This window comes from Protopterus annectens, chromosome 4.part0 (genome assembly GCF_019279795.1).
Source record: "Protopterus annectens isolate FY-2018-M chromosome 4.part0, PAN1.0, whole genome shotgun sequence".
Classification (NCBI taxonomy): domain Eukaryota; kingdom Metazoa; phylum Chordata; order Ceratodontiformes; family Protopteridae; genus Protopterus; species Protopterus annectens.
In genome coordinates, this window is record NC_056733.1 from 1,769,557,400 (window position 1) to 1,769,574,950 (window position 17,551).

The 17,551-nt window shown below is 41.2% G+C and overlaps 1 protein-coding gene across 1 annotated transcript in view; it reads left to right on the forward strand.

The window, feature by feature from the left end:
- LOC122800488 (stimulator of interferon genes protein-like) overlaps positions 1–17,551 on the forward strand; it is a 132,665-nt gene that overhangs the window by 13,688 nt on the left and 101,426 nt on the right. Inside the window, exon 3 of the mRNA XM_044069928.1 lies at positions 16,642–16,819. Within this exon, the coding sequence (XP_043925863.1) occupies positions 16,642–16,819 (178 nt within the window). The remainder of the gene's footprint in view (positions 1–16,641; positions 16,820–17,551) is intronic.

Here is a 17,551-nt window from a genome sequence, read left to right on the forward strand (position 1 = left end):
AGATTTGATGAATATGCTTCACCTCAAAAAAATCTAGATCCCAAAGAACCACAAGGGCAGGAGACTTAAACCTTGAATACATAGATATAAATAACGGATTGGAGGGGACACAGATCAGATTCAGAGAGACTCCCTATGGAACAAAAAACATGTAGTACAGAGGAGGAGCAGCACCTCTCCTCCCTGTTCAAGAGGAATCTTGACCAATGGATGGGAGATTGCAGATATATATACCCAGGATTACTTCAGTGTCACTTTTTGACAGAGGCACAGCAAAATGATAGGCATAGTTTTTATTCAAAAGAAAAGGTGGCGAAAGCCACATAACTATGGGCTAGGCTTATAAATGCCCTTGGGCAGATAGCCTAGTATGAACCTATGAACCTATGAACCTATGTTAACTCATTATACACTAACATCCCACATTGGGCCGGTCTTGATGCCATTGAGTATTGGCTTTACAAATCTAACGTGTATCCACCTGGTTTCAATACATTTCTCATAAATCTAACTGAGCATGTATTAACTAAAAACGTCTTCTTCTATGATCAGGAATGTTATTTACAGATCAAGGGTACAGCAATGGGGGCTTCTTTTGCCCCCATATATGCTGATCTGTTTATGGCTTATATCGAGGAAATCATGATTTATGATGATACTCATAATCTGTTTCTGCCTGATATTGACATCTGGCGGAGATATTTGGATGACTGCTGGATGGTATGGAGATCAGATATTGGATATCTCAAAGAATTTTTGGAGTATCTAAATGACAACAAATGGGGAATTCAGTTCACTATCACTTATGACCAAAAATCCATTACGTTTCTTGATGTTTTGGTCACTAAAAATGAGGATGATACCCTTAAAACTGAAGTGTATCGTAAATTCCCACAATACAATACTCTACTCCATGCCTCCAGCTTTCATCCAAAACATATAGCCAAAAACATTCCAAAATCACAATTTTTAAGAATTAGACGGAATTGCTCAGACGATGTTACTTTTAAACATCATGCTCGTGATCTACACAGTAGATTTATGAACAGAGGTTATAGCTCAGGATATGTCACTATGGCACAGAATCATGCTATGGGTCTGCACAGAGATAATGTATTGATTTATAAAAATAAAAATAAATGTGCATCATCTAATATACTAAGGTTTACTACTACTTTTGGCAGAAATACCAATAAATTTATAAATATCATCAAAGACAATTGGAATATACTTAAAGCTGATAACAAGATTCAGCCATTTATTCCCAATACATGTTCTTTTTCCTTTCGCAAAGGAAAAAATCTAGCTGGTTATTTTAATCACTATAAACATCATTCTGAATCCAGACTACCTGGGTTGTATCAAACTACTATTTTGGGCGATAGATTGATTGGATGTTTTCCCTGTGGACATTGTGTTAATTGCAAACACCTGTTAAAGTCCAAGGAATTTACAAGTAGAAATAGCAATACAGTTTTTGACATTCGCTTTTTTGCCAACTGTAACACTGATTGGGTAATCTATATGGCTAGTTGCAGTTGCCATGCATTCTACATAGGTCAGACTTCAAGACCTTTTAGATTGCGTATGTCTGAACATCTTAGCGATATTAAATGTCAAAGAAGCACCAATGCATTATATAAACATACCCTTACACATCCAACTGCTCAATTCCATTTTATTATTATAGACAAACTCATTGGTGATCGTACCTATAAATCTGGTTGGCATAAGAAATTAGATGCTAGGGAGAAAAAATGGATTACTAAACTTGGAGCTTTATTTAATCCGGGACTAAATGAATATTTATGATTGTACCTTTACATATTTTCAAGTTTATATTGTTGTTACTGGAAAATATAAATATTCATGAGTTCACTGATTAATATGTAATTTTCAACCAATGATATGTTTTCATCTACTATATAAAGATTTGATCACTGTTGTGCTGTTTGTAATACACTGATGAAGGCCAGTATTTTTGTTGGCTGAAACCGGTCTGTTTTGCATCTAATGTGGTCATAGTAGTTTAATAAACTACTGGTACACGGCTCACTTGTTGCTGGCTTATTTTTTGTACTTGGTTCTTCTTCTTGCCGTGCAACTTCCCGCGTGCAGGGGGACTTGTTTTAGGATGCTAATGCCTGACAAAAGTTACTGCAAAACATTCATCTCTGTTTTATATGTACTGGGGTGCTCACCAGTGGTATTTGCCGTCCATCCTGCTGTTTGTTCTTTATTTAGAGGCCTTGGCAATAACCCTCAGTCATAGAGTAACAGCTAGATTTAATTTGAATGGGAAAAAGTAAAGCTGGCATTGTAAATGGCTGGTTTGTTAGTCTGTCTCTGAGATCTAGAATTTCATTCAAATAGATTGAGAGGATGAAAAATAAATGTGGAAAAAAGCAGGCAATTTCTATAAAATTTGAGCTCGCCATGATAAAATGCAGTTATCCATTTTCATCAGTAAAGTATCTAGAAGTATAGTTGCCCCCTAGTTGCAGGAAATAATTCAGATAACATATGGGAAACTAGATTAGAATTGTAAAGAGCAGTTAGGAAAATGGAAGTTGTTGGTTTTGAGGGACCAGCCAAACAGGTGTTTATTTTAACATTTGTCCTATGTACATTTGCAGCAATTCATTTGGATCCTTGATTTTGTGGGTTATCTGAAGAATGTGGTTACCATTTTCACAGAGGGAAGGAAAAAGCAAGAATACGAGAGATCAGCTTTTGTTTCCTACAGTTGGGATGAGCTCAGTGTCTCAGACTTATATTCTTATTGGAGGGCTACTCAGACAGTGGAAGAAGGCAGCCTTAGTGTCAATGTGGGAGAAAGACTATGAGACACACAGCTCTTTCCAAGGATTTATAAGGCAATAACTGAAGCCCATACTTCAAGAAACTAAGTGAGGAGCAAAGGAAGTGCTGGCACGTGCCAATAAAGTTAGGATTATCTCTGCAAGAGGGGCAGAGACAAATGAAAATAGGGTTGGATAAACATCTTGTGTTATTTTACTGGTCACAATTAGTTCAGACTTCAGCCTTTATCACTTAACCCTAATTTCAGTAACAAGATTGAGTGAAAGCTATACATTATTTAATTTATAAGGCTTTAACGAAAAGATACACCAGGACATTGAAAATATTTCAAAAGTACACTGATGAGGTACATTTTTATGATAAATATAGCTGCAAAGTAGAGGTCAGTTAAATTGGTAGGTGAACTGTATACGTTATTAAGATACATGCTGGAGCATTTTAAAGTCAAATTTGAGGAAAGCTGGAACAGAGCAGTAAATAGTGGCCTATGCCTTAGACACTGGCATTTGATATATCAGATGCCTAGATACACTATATGTGCCCAAAAGTTCCAGATCTTTGGTTGGAAATGTTTGCATAAGTATTTTTACACACTTATTAAATAAATTCATATGTATATGGGGCTTTTGGGTCATTGTTGAAGGTATTCAAAGGGTGTTCAGTGAACGTGGCTGCATGTATTTTGGGGTTACTTGAAAATGAGTTTTTTAAAGTTCAGTTATGGGAGCTAGTTAATGAGCAATGGTCAGACAGAATTCTCTTAACAGCTTCATTATTTTATTTGGTGCTCCCATTGATGGCGAAAGGGAGAAATATGGGTCAGCATCGTTTGGGATTATAATGTTTCTGGCTTGAAGTCAATAATAACAAGAAAATGGAAGAAAATGGACCCATCAATGGTACAGAAATTATAGGAATCATTAAACAGTCTTTCTGAAGAAGAAGAAAGAAGAAGAATAAAAAATACTGTGGAGAAAGGAAATAACTAGCAATATATTGTATATATATATATATATATATATATATATATATATATATATACATATATACATATATGGGTACATATCACTTCACCTAAAACTCATTTCACCTAAACTCATTTCACCAAGACCAAATCACCTAAAGTTCATTTCACCTAAAATTCATTTCACCTAAAACTCATTTCACTAACAAGTAGTATTCTAAGGCAAGTCAATGGTATAAGTCCTTTTCCCCACTGTAGTGCAATCCTGGTGTTAGTATATATATTAAGGGGGGCGTTTTACAAAATAATGTAAAACAAAACCAGACACCATAAAACCAAAGTAAGTGGGGGGGCTTTGTCCCCCACACACCCCAATGTGGGGGGCTGTGCCCCCCACACACCCTAATTATATATACTAACACCAGGATTGCACTATAGTGGGGAAAAGGACATATACCATTGACTTGCCTTAGAGTACTTCTTGTCAGTGAAATGAGTTTTAGGTGAAATGAATTTTAGGTGAAATGAACTTTAGGTGATTTGGTCTTGGTGAAATGAGTTTAGGTGAAATGAGTTTTAGGTGAAGTGATACGTACCCACAAATATATATATATATATATATATATATATATATATATATATATATATATATATATATATATACATATATATATACACACACACACACACACACACACACACACATATATGTATGTATGCCCTGACTTCAGAGAGTAGATAGACTGGGGAGCTGTGTTTGATGTTGTTGCAGGGGTTTCATATCAGTGGGGATTTGTTGCCATTCCACTTCTATGCTGACACAGTAGAACTATTTAGAAGTATGTGGAACTATAGTAGAGTAGCAGAGGAAACACACCACCTTGTAAAGTTGATATGTTTATGATTCAAAATTTTTTCTTAACTTGTTTGCAATTGAATATTCATTTTGTAGCCTGTAGTTTCATAAAAGAGAACTTGTTTTGCTGTTAAAAGTTGTGCCAGTTGATATGTTTTGTAGTTGATACGTAACTGTGTTATGAATAAATGTTATTTGGGGTAAAAGTTCACTCCCACTACAAACTGACTGACCCTATCATTTTCCTTTCCCACCTTCTTTATGTAGCTGTAGTGGTAAGGGGGTCTGAGAGAAAGACAGCAGTGCAACGTAGGTGACTAGGGGGGTTTATTTACTACACCTCTGGCCTTGGCTGCTATAGGTACTATGTAAGAGCAAGGCCTACAGTCCTGGATCAATAAAACGCACACACACACACACACACACACACACACACACACACACACACACACACACACACACACACACACACACACATCTGAGCCCTGCTATAACAATACCATGCTACCTAACAGGCTGAAGCATCCATCACTCCTTGCTCTCTACTGCTATGCCACCTAGTCTCCTCCAGATGGCAGCTGCCACTGGCGAGTTCCCTCTCTTTGGGATGGGTAACCTGATTTTCGCCTCTTACTCCTATATCCCTCAACCCACGGTGGTGGTGCTGCAGTAGCATTGTCACCTCACAGTAAGACGCTGTCCAGTTCGATTCTCAGCTAGTGCGTCTTCTGCGTGGAGACATGCGTGAATGGGCATACGTTCGTTGAAGGTTGTGCGTCAGGGCTGGTAACCCGGCACGTAAAAATCAACTACCAATCATTAGCGGACCAGAGTTCCGCTGTGGCGACCCCTAACCGGGAAAAGCCGAAAGACACAACAACAACAACAACTCCTATATCTCTCAAATCCCACCCCACCCCCACACACACTTTTCTTTGATGCCTGGATCTGATTGTTAAATTTAGGTTATAGAGGGTGCACTCAGCCCTCCATTCCTCTGTGTCACACAGTCAGCTAATTACTCCAATTTCCTTTTTTTTCAGTAAGGTCTTGCAAGTAAACAATTATTACAAGATTCCTGAACTCAGGGCTGCTATTACCCAAATGATTCACTTTTTTGTACACCTTGCTTCTTGAAGCACTTAATTTATGATAGAAATGCTATGCCTGTAAATTCACAGCATTGACATATTTCCTGAATACTTTCACTTGCATTACTATTAATGACCATGGCTATAACTTTTATATCATTTACATATAATGCCAGATACATCTATATTTACTGAAAATTCTGTAAGGTGCCACTGAAATAAAATAATGTCAACCGATGATGCTGCTCTAACCTACCCTGATTTTAATCTGCTTTCTTCTTACTCATCTCCTTTTGTTTCTTATCACAGGGTCCTCTGCCATTATATTTATAGGTTACATTATAAAGCCTGCAGCCTATTTACCTTCAGGTATATCTATATGTGTCTACTAATACATGCTTCTCATTCCCATAGCTAGCATTTCTGTTTCATTTTTTTATCCTCGGTAACTTATTGATGTCCTTACATTTGCTGCTATATTCTTAACATATGGGATTCCCTGCCATGGAAGCTCAATGTCTGGCCAGTCTACCATAGACTACTGCTGCTTTAAGGTAAGCCGAATGTCACCCAAATGCTCCTTGTGTAGCATAATGCATAAAGATTATGTTCAGGCCTACCATAATCAGAACTTCTTTGCTGCCAATCTGAACGTATCTTTTCACCATCGGTCTGTTTAACTGTGTCCATTTTCCACCAGTTGTGTTCTCCAGTGACTACTGTTTGTTGACTTCTAGCAGTTGCAGACAGGTACCCCATTGCAGTGTTTGTTTTTTCCTGCTTTTTTGTGCTTCTTGGGGTTAATGTCATCAAAGAAGGGTAAATGCCAATGTGGGAGGCAGATTCCCCAAAAAGACTACCATGATAAGCGTTTTTTTGCCTAGGAGCTTCTCATGACCATACATCTTGTTCAATTTGTCAGACATTTGTCCAAAACACCCTTCACAGTAGACTTTCTTCTTTTTTCCTTGTATCTTAAGAACCAGCATCTTAAGATTCTCACTAAAGATACAGTGGAAGGAATCTCCCACCTGGACTGTCAGCCATTAGGGAAGAGGAAGGTAAAAAAGGTATGATCGGAATCTTCCACTGTCCAACCTCTGCCAGGTGTTTCTCCCACAGTCATTACAATCCTGGAGGCTCACCTGGCTGTGTTGTCAGATTTCTCTGCCGTGACTGTGTTGGAGACCAGTGAGGATCCGGATGGCAGCATGCAGCATGTACAAAGAGGCTTTGCAGGCAACTGTCTCAGACATCCATGGAGATCCACGTTTGATTTTTTCCAAGGAGTCTAGGGGAGTTCTTCAGATTTTAGTTGGGAAGAAGTTTCTACTACAGTTCTCGACTGCCGTCCTGGGTCTGAACCTTCCCAGTTTTTTGGAGGGAATGTTTCCTTAAAAAAAAAAAAAAAAAAAAAAAAAAAAAAATTAAACAAGTTTCTTCTGCTCCTAGTGATCCACAAAGCGAGTGGCAGGCCTTCACTCACAGACTCTTTACTACTTTAATGTCCTTAAAGCCTCCTCAAGGGGTTTCAGTTCCTGCTTCTCCTCCTTGGTCCTCTACTCCCCTTAAAAGGATTAGAGACCAGGATTCTTCTGGGGATGAGTCGGAGTCTGCTGATGAATCCCTAACTTATTCTACTCATGTTCCTTCTCCTGTGGACTCTGGGTGAGAAGGAGGAGGAATCTATTAGTCCTGATATTCCTTTTTAGGAAATTTCTTTTGGGGACACACACTCTCTAGGTTGATGTAATTTTTAAGTGGGGTTTTGCTCTGATATCCATAAGAGGTATTATGGGTTGCTGCAGTTGGAATCTCCTAAACCTGCGTCTATTTCTCCAGTTTTGGCTGCTTTGCTGGATGCTTTTTCCAGTGCCTCTCATGTGCCCGATTCTCTGTCCCTGCTCCCAAGAAGCCTGACTGATTTTATAGGCTGCCTGGGGATTGTTATTTTCTATATAAATGTCCTACTGTTGCCCCTCTGTAGTGTTTGTAGCCTCTGATAAAATGTCTCAATTGCTTTCTTCACCCAAGTTATTGCCTTCTGACAAGGATAGCAGAGCTATGGAAAGGCTGGTTAAGAAGGTTTACACTTTGGCTACCCTAGCTTTAGGGCTATTAATTATCAGACCCATATGTCTAGGTATGTGTTGGCACTTCTTTCCCAGGCCTGTCAACTTATTTCTGATTTTCCAGACTCTGAGGATAAAACTTCTGTCCTTTCCTTACTTGAGATTTCCTCTCAAGTTGTTCATCTTTCTATTAAATGTATTTATGATGTGGCACATGCCTATTCTAGGGCTGCTGTTTTTTGTTCAGTAATGATGAGGTATTCTTGGCTTAGGCTTCAACCTCTACCTGATGATATTAAAGCTAAGTTGATGGTTTCTCCTCTGGATTCTAAATTTTTGTTTAGGAAAGCAGCTGATGGTTTGTCTAAGCCTATTCAATATAAGGGTAAGGCCTTACAGGAGCTTAAACATGTGTTTATTTCTCCTGTGTCTAAATTTCAGAGAAACTACCCCACTAAGCCTGCCTTTGTTTGAAGGCAATCTACTTCTTCTGTTAAAGGCAAGAAGGACGACAAATAGGCTCCTCCTGCTAAGACTACTCAGTTTTCAGGGATTCTGAAGCCTTCCATTCCAGACAAACTAGCTGCTGTATGACTATCCATCTCTTCCCAGCCACATTCCTCTTTCTTTTCACCTTCCTCTTTCTGTTCCTGTTTGGCTTCAGATCACTTAGGATTCTTGGGTTCTGTCGATCATTCGTCAGGGGTACTACGTGGTGTGGAAATCCTGTCCTCCTTTTATGGGCATTCCTCAGCCTTCTCAAAAACAACTTTCATTTTTTCCAAAGGTTCTTCAAAATCTCTTGACTCAGGTTACTATTCCAGAAGTGCCTATGTCACAAAGGGGGAAAAGCTTCTACTCAAGACTGTTACTAGTGCCCAGAAAAGAGGGCTCTTGAAGACCTATTCTAGACCACTCTCATCTAAATACCTTTCTAAAAGTGCCTTCCTTTCAGATGTTGTCCCTTCAGATTCTGTTTCCTCTCTTTCTCCCTCAGGCCTATATGGTTTCTCTGGATCTCAAGGATGCTTATCTCATATTCCGATCCATCCTCTTTTAGGAAGTTTTTGCATTTCTCTTTTGCTTCCTGACATTTTCAGCTCTCTGCTTTGCCCTTTGGTCTTTCTACTGCCCCAAGGGTGTTCACCAAATGCCTTGCTTCTGCGATTGTTTTTTGCAGGCTTCAAGGGATCCAAATTTTTCCTTACTTAGATGACCTGCTGATTCAGGCCTCCTCTCCAGAAACCCTTTAGCAAAATCTTCATTTTGCCATTTCCCTTCTTTAGAGCCTGGGGTTCACTGCAAATTTCAAAAAAGTCTTCTCTGCCTCCTTCTAAGGATCATGTTTTTTTGGCGTTGCAGGATTCATACGGTACCTATGCTGCATCCCTGTCCCATCCAAAGGCCTTAACTCTCATTTCTTTCTTTCATACTCTTCTTCCTCTGGCTTCCATTACTGCCAGGGAATTTCTGAGAGCTCTGGGTTTCATGGCATCCACCATTCTGATGGTTCCTCTGTCCAAACTTCACATGAATCCTACAAGCTCCTTGTGGTTCTGCAGAGTGGTCCTAGCAGCAGGGAACTCAGAAAAGCGACTACTTTCTGGATTTAAGTATCTTTGCTTTTTTTTCACTTGGAATAGCTTCTGTAGCTTACCCTGAACTAGCTTGAACTATTTTTTAACTGTTTGCTGCATTATTTTAAATAACAATTTTAAAGTTACATTTTAGTCGAATTTGATCGAAAGTTTGTTTGTTTGTTTGTTTAATTTAACTGTGGAGGCTGCCCACTAAAGTGTGCTAGCATGTGTAACTAATTTATCACTGTTTCTGCATTTTCTGTGTGTTTCTACCAAAAAAACAAAAAAACAAAAAAATAATCCTTGTTTTCCCGCCTCTCCTCAACTAGTTTAGACCAGTTTACAGGCATTGCTGTATTCTGGGCTGTGATGTAGTTCCTGTGTTGTCCATTACCTTACTTGGATAGAAGGAAGTTTCTTTGCTCACCAGTGGGAGTGGGGAGCCTTGAGCAGCCTACCTGTCCCTGTAGGAAGTGACCTCAGCACATGAAGCTGTAGTAATTGGTTGTTTTGGACCATTTCTAGCTCTTTTGTAGTTCACTGTTTAAAATCCGTGTTTGCACAGCTTTGCGCGGTTGTGCGCATAGCACAGCGCCGGTTAAACTTTTTCTGGCTCCGCCAAGTCTGCTCTTCAAATTTTCCCATAAGGAAGCTCTACTCTTAGTATAACCAGACTACTCACTATATTATAAGCCTAGCACTTGTTCTCAATACTTCTCTACTAAGTAAGCACTCTCGTACTAAGTAAAGCACTACATCTACTTACCACCCCTGTGAATATCCACTTCCCTTAAAGGTACAGCACTCCCTTATACTGTTCTAGCATGTCAAGTGGTAGATTACTGGCGTCGTCTCCAATTCAGCTGGTCAATCTGGGTATCTTGAGACAATGCTACAATTGTCTCATGTACACAGACAACCCTCTCCTCCTCCCAACAAACACAAATACATGTGAGAGATGCAACTATATAGCCAAACTGGAGGCTGAACTCTCTCAACTCAGGGCTGGCATGACCAGACAGGAGGAGATGGCAACCACACACACAACAATCACAGTCCCACAAAGACCTACCACAACTGCAAACCAAACACATAAAAACACAAAGACATACTCGGAGGCTTTAATAAAAAACTTACCAAAACAACAGAGGTTCCCAAAGCAGACATCCAAAAATCCACCACCTCAAAACAAAACACATGTAACACATACTTCAATAAATCAGTGCGTCAACCAATCACAGCCCTTAAGGCCAAACACCTTCCCTGATACACTAGTAATAGGTGACTCTATAGTCAGACACACTGATGTCCCACTGACCAGGCTGAACAAGAAGAAGGTGACTGTGAGCTGTCTATCAGGAGCTAGGATCCGCCACATAACACACGCACTCAAGTCACTCCAAAGCAAGTACAAATATGACTCCGTCATTGTCCATGCTGGTGTGAATGACCTGAGACGTACCTCCCTGGACTACATGAAAAGAGACATAGAGGAGCTCTCCGATTATGTAGCCCAGGCTGGTATGACCCTGACCCTGAGCAGCATCTTGCCCTCACCAAGAATGATACCACAATACAAAGACAAGATGATCAGCTTTAACAATTGACTCAAGTACTGGTGTCATTCCAAGGGGATCCAATGTCTGTCTGCCTGGGATGACATGTTGGACAAGCCACACTGCTTCGCAAGGAATGGCTTACACCTGTCACCACTGGGCTTCCGGATATTGGCTAAGGCTCTTGCCACCCCCATAGTGCCTTTTTTAGGCAAGGCTCAAAAGACAAACCCACCTCCTTAGAAAACAAAAATGGAAAAAAACTAAGGGTAATGCTGCTCAACGCCAGAAGTCTAAATCTCAAGATGCAGGCACTTGATGCACTCCTCAGCATGGAGAACATCAACGTCTGTGCAGTAACTGAAACCTGGTTCAAGGCTCCTGAGAGCACCCCAGCACTACCAGGCTATACCTTGTATCATGCTTTTCGGCCCCAAAACCCAGGCCGAACCACAAAGGGAGGGGGAGTGTCCATATTCATCAAGGACATCCACACCTCCAGGTTAGTAGCAACACATGAAGCATCAGAGACCATACAGGTGCAACTAACCATAGGCAAAACTGCTATACAACTGGTAGCATGTTACAGACCACCCTCCCAATCTCAAGAACCCCACTCAGCCTTCCTGAAGACATTGGAGGATATGAATGTATCACAAAATACCATCATACTGGGAGACTTCAACTACCCAAACATAGATTGGGTACATTATTCTAGCCCTAATACCCTAGCCCAAAGGTTCCTGGAATTCATAAATTCAAATGCACTGGAACAACTAGTCACCCCTCCCACTAGGGGAGATAATATACTAGACCTGATCATCACAAACATGGGGACAAAATGCTCCACACCGGAAGTATACCCCTCACTAGTGAGATTTGACCACAAACTAATCACCCTGGATATACATATCCCACCTCCACCCCCAGCACAAAAGACCACAGTGAAAAACTTCTCAAAAGCAGACTTCACTCTTCTTAAGACTGAGATGGTATCCTTTAAGCCCACTGTGCCAGTGGATACCACATCCCACAATGCCGAATCCTTCACAAATGCTTTCTATGGACATCTCCAAGAATGCATGGATCATGCAATCCCAAACAAATCCAAGTCCCTCTCCACCAAAGGTAAGCGTCCTGTCTGGTGGAGCTCAGCCATAAACAAATTGTGTAACAAAAGAAGGAAGCTACTGCACGTCAGAGCAAAATCCCATGAAGGGAAGACATCTCTGATCATCATTAGCAGAAAACTACATTCTCTCATAAAAACATCCAAGGCCAACTTTGAGAGAAAAATCGCTAAGGATACTAAAGATAACCACAAAGCCTTCTTCAGCTATGTTAGAAACCTGGGTGGAAACCCTCAGATATGCTCAGAGTTGGTTCACAACAACAAAAAATACACTGAACCCACAGATATTGCCAACATTCTGGCTGACAGGTTCAGTGCAAATTTCTCCCCTCCTTCACCCCCAAAAGAAGAAATACTTATCCCAGCTGAATGAAATCTCCCTGTCATCTCAGATGTCCAAGTGAGAACCGCCCTAAACAAAGCAAAAAACACAGCATCAATGGGACCTGACGGTATCACGGGTTGCGTGTTACGTGAACTCCAAGAGGAGCTAAACCCACACATAAAAATGCTATTTAACCTTAGCCTTACTTCGGGATATGTACCTGAACACTGGCGACAGCAACAGTGGTCCCACTCCACAAGGGGTGCCTCTACAGACCCTGGAAACTACCGCCCATAAGCTTAACCAGCCTGGTCTGCAAAGCTATGGAAAGAATCATTATGGAACTCATAAACAGAGACATAGGGGACCTACAGACACTTGACCCCACCCAGTTCGGCTTTGTAAAGGGCAGATCCTGCCTTTTAAACCTGGTTGACTTTTTCGAAACAGTCACTAGAGCCATTGATGAGGGCAAAGCAGTCCATACAGCATACCTGGACTTGGCTAAGGCCTTCGACACAATACCCCACTCAGGCTTCATAGATAAGCTCAACAGCTTAAAAGTAAACCCTTATGTCACTAGATGGGTTGCAAACTGGCTAAAGAACAGAACCCATAAAATTAAAATTGCTGGAGCAATGTCAGACTCAAAGCCAGTCACAAGTGGTGTCCCACAGGGATCTGTCCTGGGACCCCTCTTGTTCGGCATTTATTTCTCAGATGTTAAAGCAAACATGGGAGGGCTGTGGCTGACAAAGTTCGCAGATGACTGCAAACTAGGCGCCATAGGCGATACACCAGCAGACACACACATCCTACAAAAAGGCCTCACAGAAACGGACAACTGGTGCCGGAGTCACGACCTTAAACTAAATGCCAAAAAATGTATAGTCATCCCCTTTGGGAAAAACAAAGTACCCACAAATTATCATATAGACAGCAACCCACTGAGTACAGAAAAAGTAATCAGAGACCTAGGGACCCAAGTCGACAGCGACCTCTCATTTGACACCCACGTTGCCAAAGTGGTTAGAAAAACATTCTACCTTGCACACCTCATCATGAAGGGATTCACATCCAGATCCAAGGATGTCATTGTACCCCTATATTCCTCCCTCATCAGACCCATGATTGAGTACAATGCCCCATTTGGTATGTACCTCACCTGGCATTTGCAACAGCTGGAGAGACCACAAAGTACCTCACCAAGAGGATCAAGGGTCTCCAACATATGTCTTATTCTGCCAGACTAAAGAAACTTCAGCTCTATTCAGTAGCATACCGCCTGCTCAGAGGTGATCTCTGCCTGACGTACAAGGCCATGTCCAATCAGGATCTGATGGACATGCTCCACCTCAAAAAATCCAAATCCATCAGGACCACGAGAGCTAAAGACTTAAACCTTGGCACAAGTATGAATAGGACATGCTGGAGGGATAGATTCATAACCCAGAGGCTTCCCATGCTTTGGAACAAGATCCCAGTTTGTATGAGGCAGAGCCCCTCACTGCCTCTCTTCAAGAGAAATCTTGATGAATGGATGGGAGATCATAAGTTTACCCCAGGGGTCACATCTGTGTCACTGCTAGACAGGTGCACAGTAAACTAATTCTATTATATAAGGGGACATTCATTGTGTCACTACTAGACAGAGGCACAGTATTCTAAATTTATTCTGTACATTTTTTGTACCATTTCATGGGGTGGCAAAAGCCACATCACTATGGCTAGGCTTACAAATGCCCCAGGGCAGATAGCCTAGTACTATACTATGAAACTATGAAACTATGAAACTATGAGACAGTTTCAGTGATTTCTGAAGTCAGTGTGGCTTCAACATGCACAGCCTCTAGATTTTGTAGTTCCTCGTCTTCCTTGCCTCAGACAGGAACTTCACTGCTGGATTCAGCAGTTGTCTCTGAATACAGGGATCCCTTTTCAACCCCCTTTTCCCTCTCAAGAATTGTTCACAGACACTTCAAACATGGGATGGGGGCAATATTTGGCTCCCTAAAGGTACAGGTCCCCTCATCAGCAGGAGGAGGCTAACAGTGTCAAAGAGATGAAAGCTCTTCTACTGGCTCTTCAGGTCTTTCATCCTCTTTTCTCTCCAGGGCAACTCAAGGTGTTCGCAGACAACACCACAATTATGTGGTATCTCAACAAACAGGAATGAATGAGATCTTGTCTTCTTTGCCAGTTGGCACTTCTGATATGGGATCCTCCAATCCAAGTATGAAGTCACTCTTCAGGCAGTTTATATCCCTTCCAATCAGACCATTGTGGAAGACACTCTGAGCAGGTCCTAAACTCAGTCTCATGAATGGATGCTTCACAGGGATATGTTTCTGGACATTATCTACCAGTGGGGTACTCCTCAAGTGGATCTTTTTGCCTCCCCTCTGCACAGACAACTTCCTCTATTTTGTGCCAGAGACCCAGGTCCTCTGGTGAGGAAGGTGGACACCCTCTCATTTTCTTGAAAGGGGATGCTTCTTTATGCATTCCCTCCTCTTCCTCTCATTCTGAAAGTCCTGTTCAAAATTCAACTGGAAGCTCCCAGAATCTTGTTGGTGACTCTCTTTTGGCTGTGACAGCACTGGTTTCTTATACTTCCGCATCAAGCCAGTTCAATCATCACAAGTTATCTCACAGGGTGGATCTAATCACACAAGCCAATGGATCTCTCGTCCATTCCCACCTGTCCACATTTCAAATGACATTATGGTTGATAGGATTTTAATTCTTCAGACACCTTTTTTTCTGAGGACATGCTGCAAGTCCTGCAGGAGGCCAGGAAACCTACTACTAGAAAATCCTAGTTATTCAAATGGAAGAGGTTTTCTATTTGGTGTCTCTCTTGTAACCTGGACCCACTTACTGTGAATGTTCCTTTGGTTCTCCCTTATTTGTGTGAGTTACTCGATGCTGGTTTGGCCTATTCTTCTGTTAAGGCCCACTTATCAGCTACCTCAACTTGTCTGCCTTTTTCTGCTCCTTTAGCTTCCAGATTTGAGGTGAAACAATTTCTTAAAGCTGTACTTAATATTAGACTTCCCAGGAAGCCTGTTCCTCCTCCTGGATCTTAATTTTATTTTGGAAAAGTTGACTCTGGATCCTTTTGAGCCTGCTGCTTCAGCTCTCTTGCAACATTCTTCCTGGAAGACTGCTTTTTCGTTAGCCGTAACTTCTGCCAGACAGGTGTCTGAGTTGCAGACCCTTATGGCTTGTCTTCCTTTGTTGATCTTTCATGAGGATAGGGTGTCCTTGCGCAGTAATCTTTCTTTTATGCCTAAGATGGTTAATGAGGTATCACTTAATCAGTCTATTTATCTGCCTACTGCCTGCTTTTTTCCCTCTTCGCAATCTGACAGTGAGAAGGTACTGCATACTTTGGATGTGCATAGACAACTCTGGGTTTATTTGGATAAGACTAAGGCTATCAGAAAATCCGATCATTATTTGTTTCTTTTCATCCTAGATCTTTGGGACTTGCTGTATCCAAGCAAACTGTTTCTTCTTGGATTTCTAAGGTTATTTCCTTTTGTTACTCACTTTTTATGGCAAGATTCTTCCTTCTTCGGTTAAGGCTCATACTACTAGAGCTGTAAGCTTGTTCTGGTGTTTTCTTTCAAGGGCTTAAATACTAATCCTAGTCTTGAAGCAGCTACCTGGACTTCTGTGCATACCTTTACCAAGCACTACAAGTTGAATGGCATCTCTAGAGCTAGGGCTAGTTTTGCTAGTGCCATTCTTGATGGCTTTTTAGGGGTCTCTTCTGCTCCATTCCCTTCCCAATTTCCTCCTGAGCTTTGGCACTCTCCCATATGTTAAGAATACTGCAGCAGTAAACATAAGGACATAGTACAGTTGTGTAAAATATTACCACAATGGTAGATGTCCTTGACTTTACTGCTGCAGTATTTGCTCCCTCTCTCCACCCCCTAGTTCTTTGCCTTCCTGGATTGACAGATTACCTCTTGGGTTCCTTGGACTGGTGCAATCAGTTCTGATTATGGTAGGCCTGAACATCACCTTTATGCCCCACACTATGCAAGGAGCATTTGGGTGACATTCAGCATACCTTAAAGCAACAGCAGTCTTTGGTAGACTGGCTGACATTCAGGCATCCATGACAGAGAATCCCATCTGTTAAGAATACTGCAGCAGTGAAGGCAAGGATATGTACCATTACAGTAAGATTTTAAACAAGTCTACTTTTTTCCCTCTTTTTTAATATAGATACCATGGAAGTTATCTTAAGGCATTAGAAGCATGCTTTGGATCAGTTCAGAAAACTGCAGTACTGATGATTATGTCAGTTTTCTTCTATCTGCTCCGCAAAAGAGAAAATGTACCATTCCTCCAGGTCATCAGATTATGTTTTTGCAGTATGCTGTATTCAGTTCTTGGACTTCATGTAAGTATCATCTTTTCAGCTTCCTGTCTTGTGTGCCTATTTATATGACTATCTGTCTGTCTACCTGTGTGTGTGTGTGTGTGTGTGTGTGTGTGTGTGTGTGTGTGTGTGTGTGTGTGTGTGTGTGTGTGTGTGTGTGTGTGTGTGTGCTGTGTGTGTGTGTGTGTGTGTGTGTGTGTGTGTGTGTGTGTGTGTGTGTGTGTGTGTGTGTGTGTGTGTGTGTGTGTGTGTGTGTGTGTGTGTGTGTGTGTGTGTGTGTGTGTGTGTGTGTGTGTGTGTGTGTGTGTGTGTGTGTGTTGATCAAGACAACAGCTCATTAAAAATCTTGAGGTATCTCCCAATAGCTGAAGGCACAAGTTATGGGCATGTTTTATTTGCCGTGATTTGTGAAGCACGTCCTATTGAAATTTGCCTTTGCTTTATAATGAGAGATCACAGTACAGTGGGCATTTGGGATACGTCCATTCCTTGCTGTTGTACAGTGTCACAGTTGGTGTATATATAGTTGTGGGGGTTGCTGGGGTTGCTCCCCTATGAAAAAGATATATTTAGTGTTAGTGCATTTGTTGTTGTCTGTGGTGTAGGGTATTATTTTGTGTGTCTATGTGATGCGTGAGCATGTACTTTGTGTGACTTAGTGATGGAGTCAGTGTGCAATTATTCTTGTTTCAATAGCTTGTGATGCAATCATTGTTCCAGTATGTGATTCAACATATACTCACAAACACATGC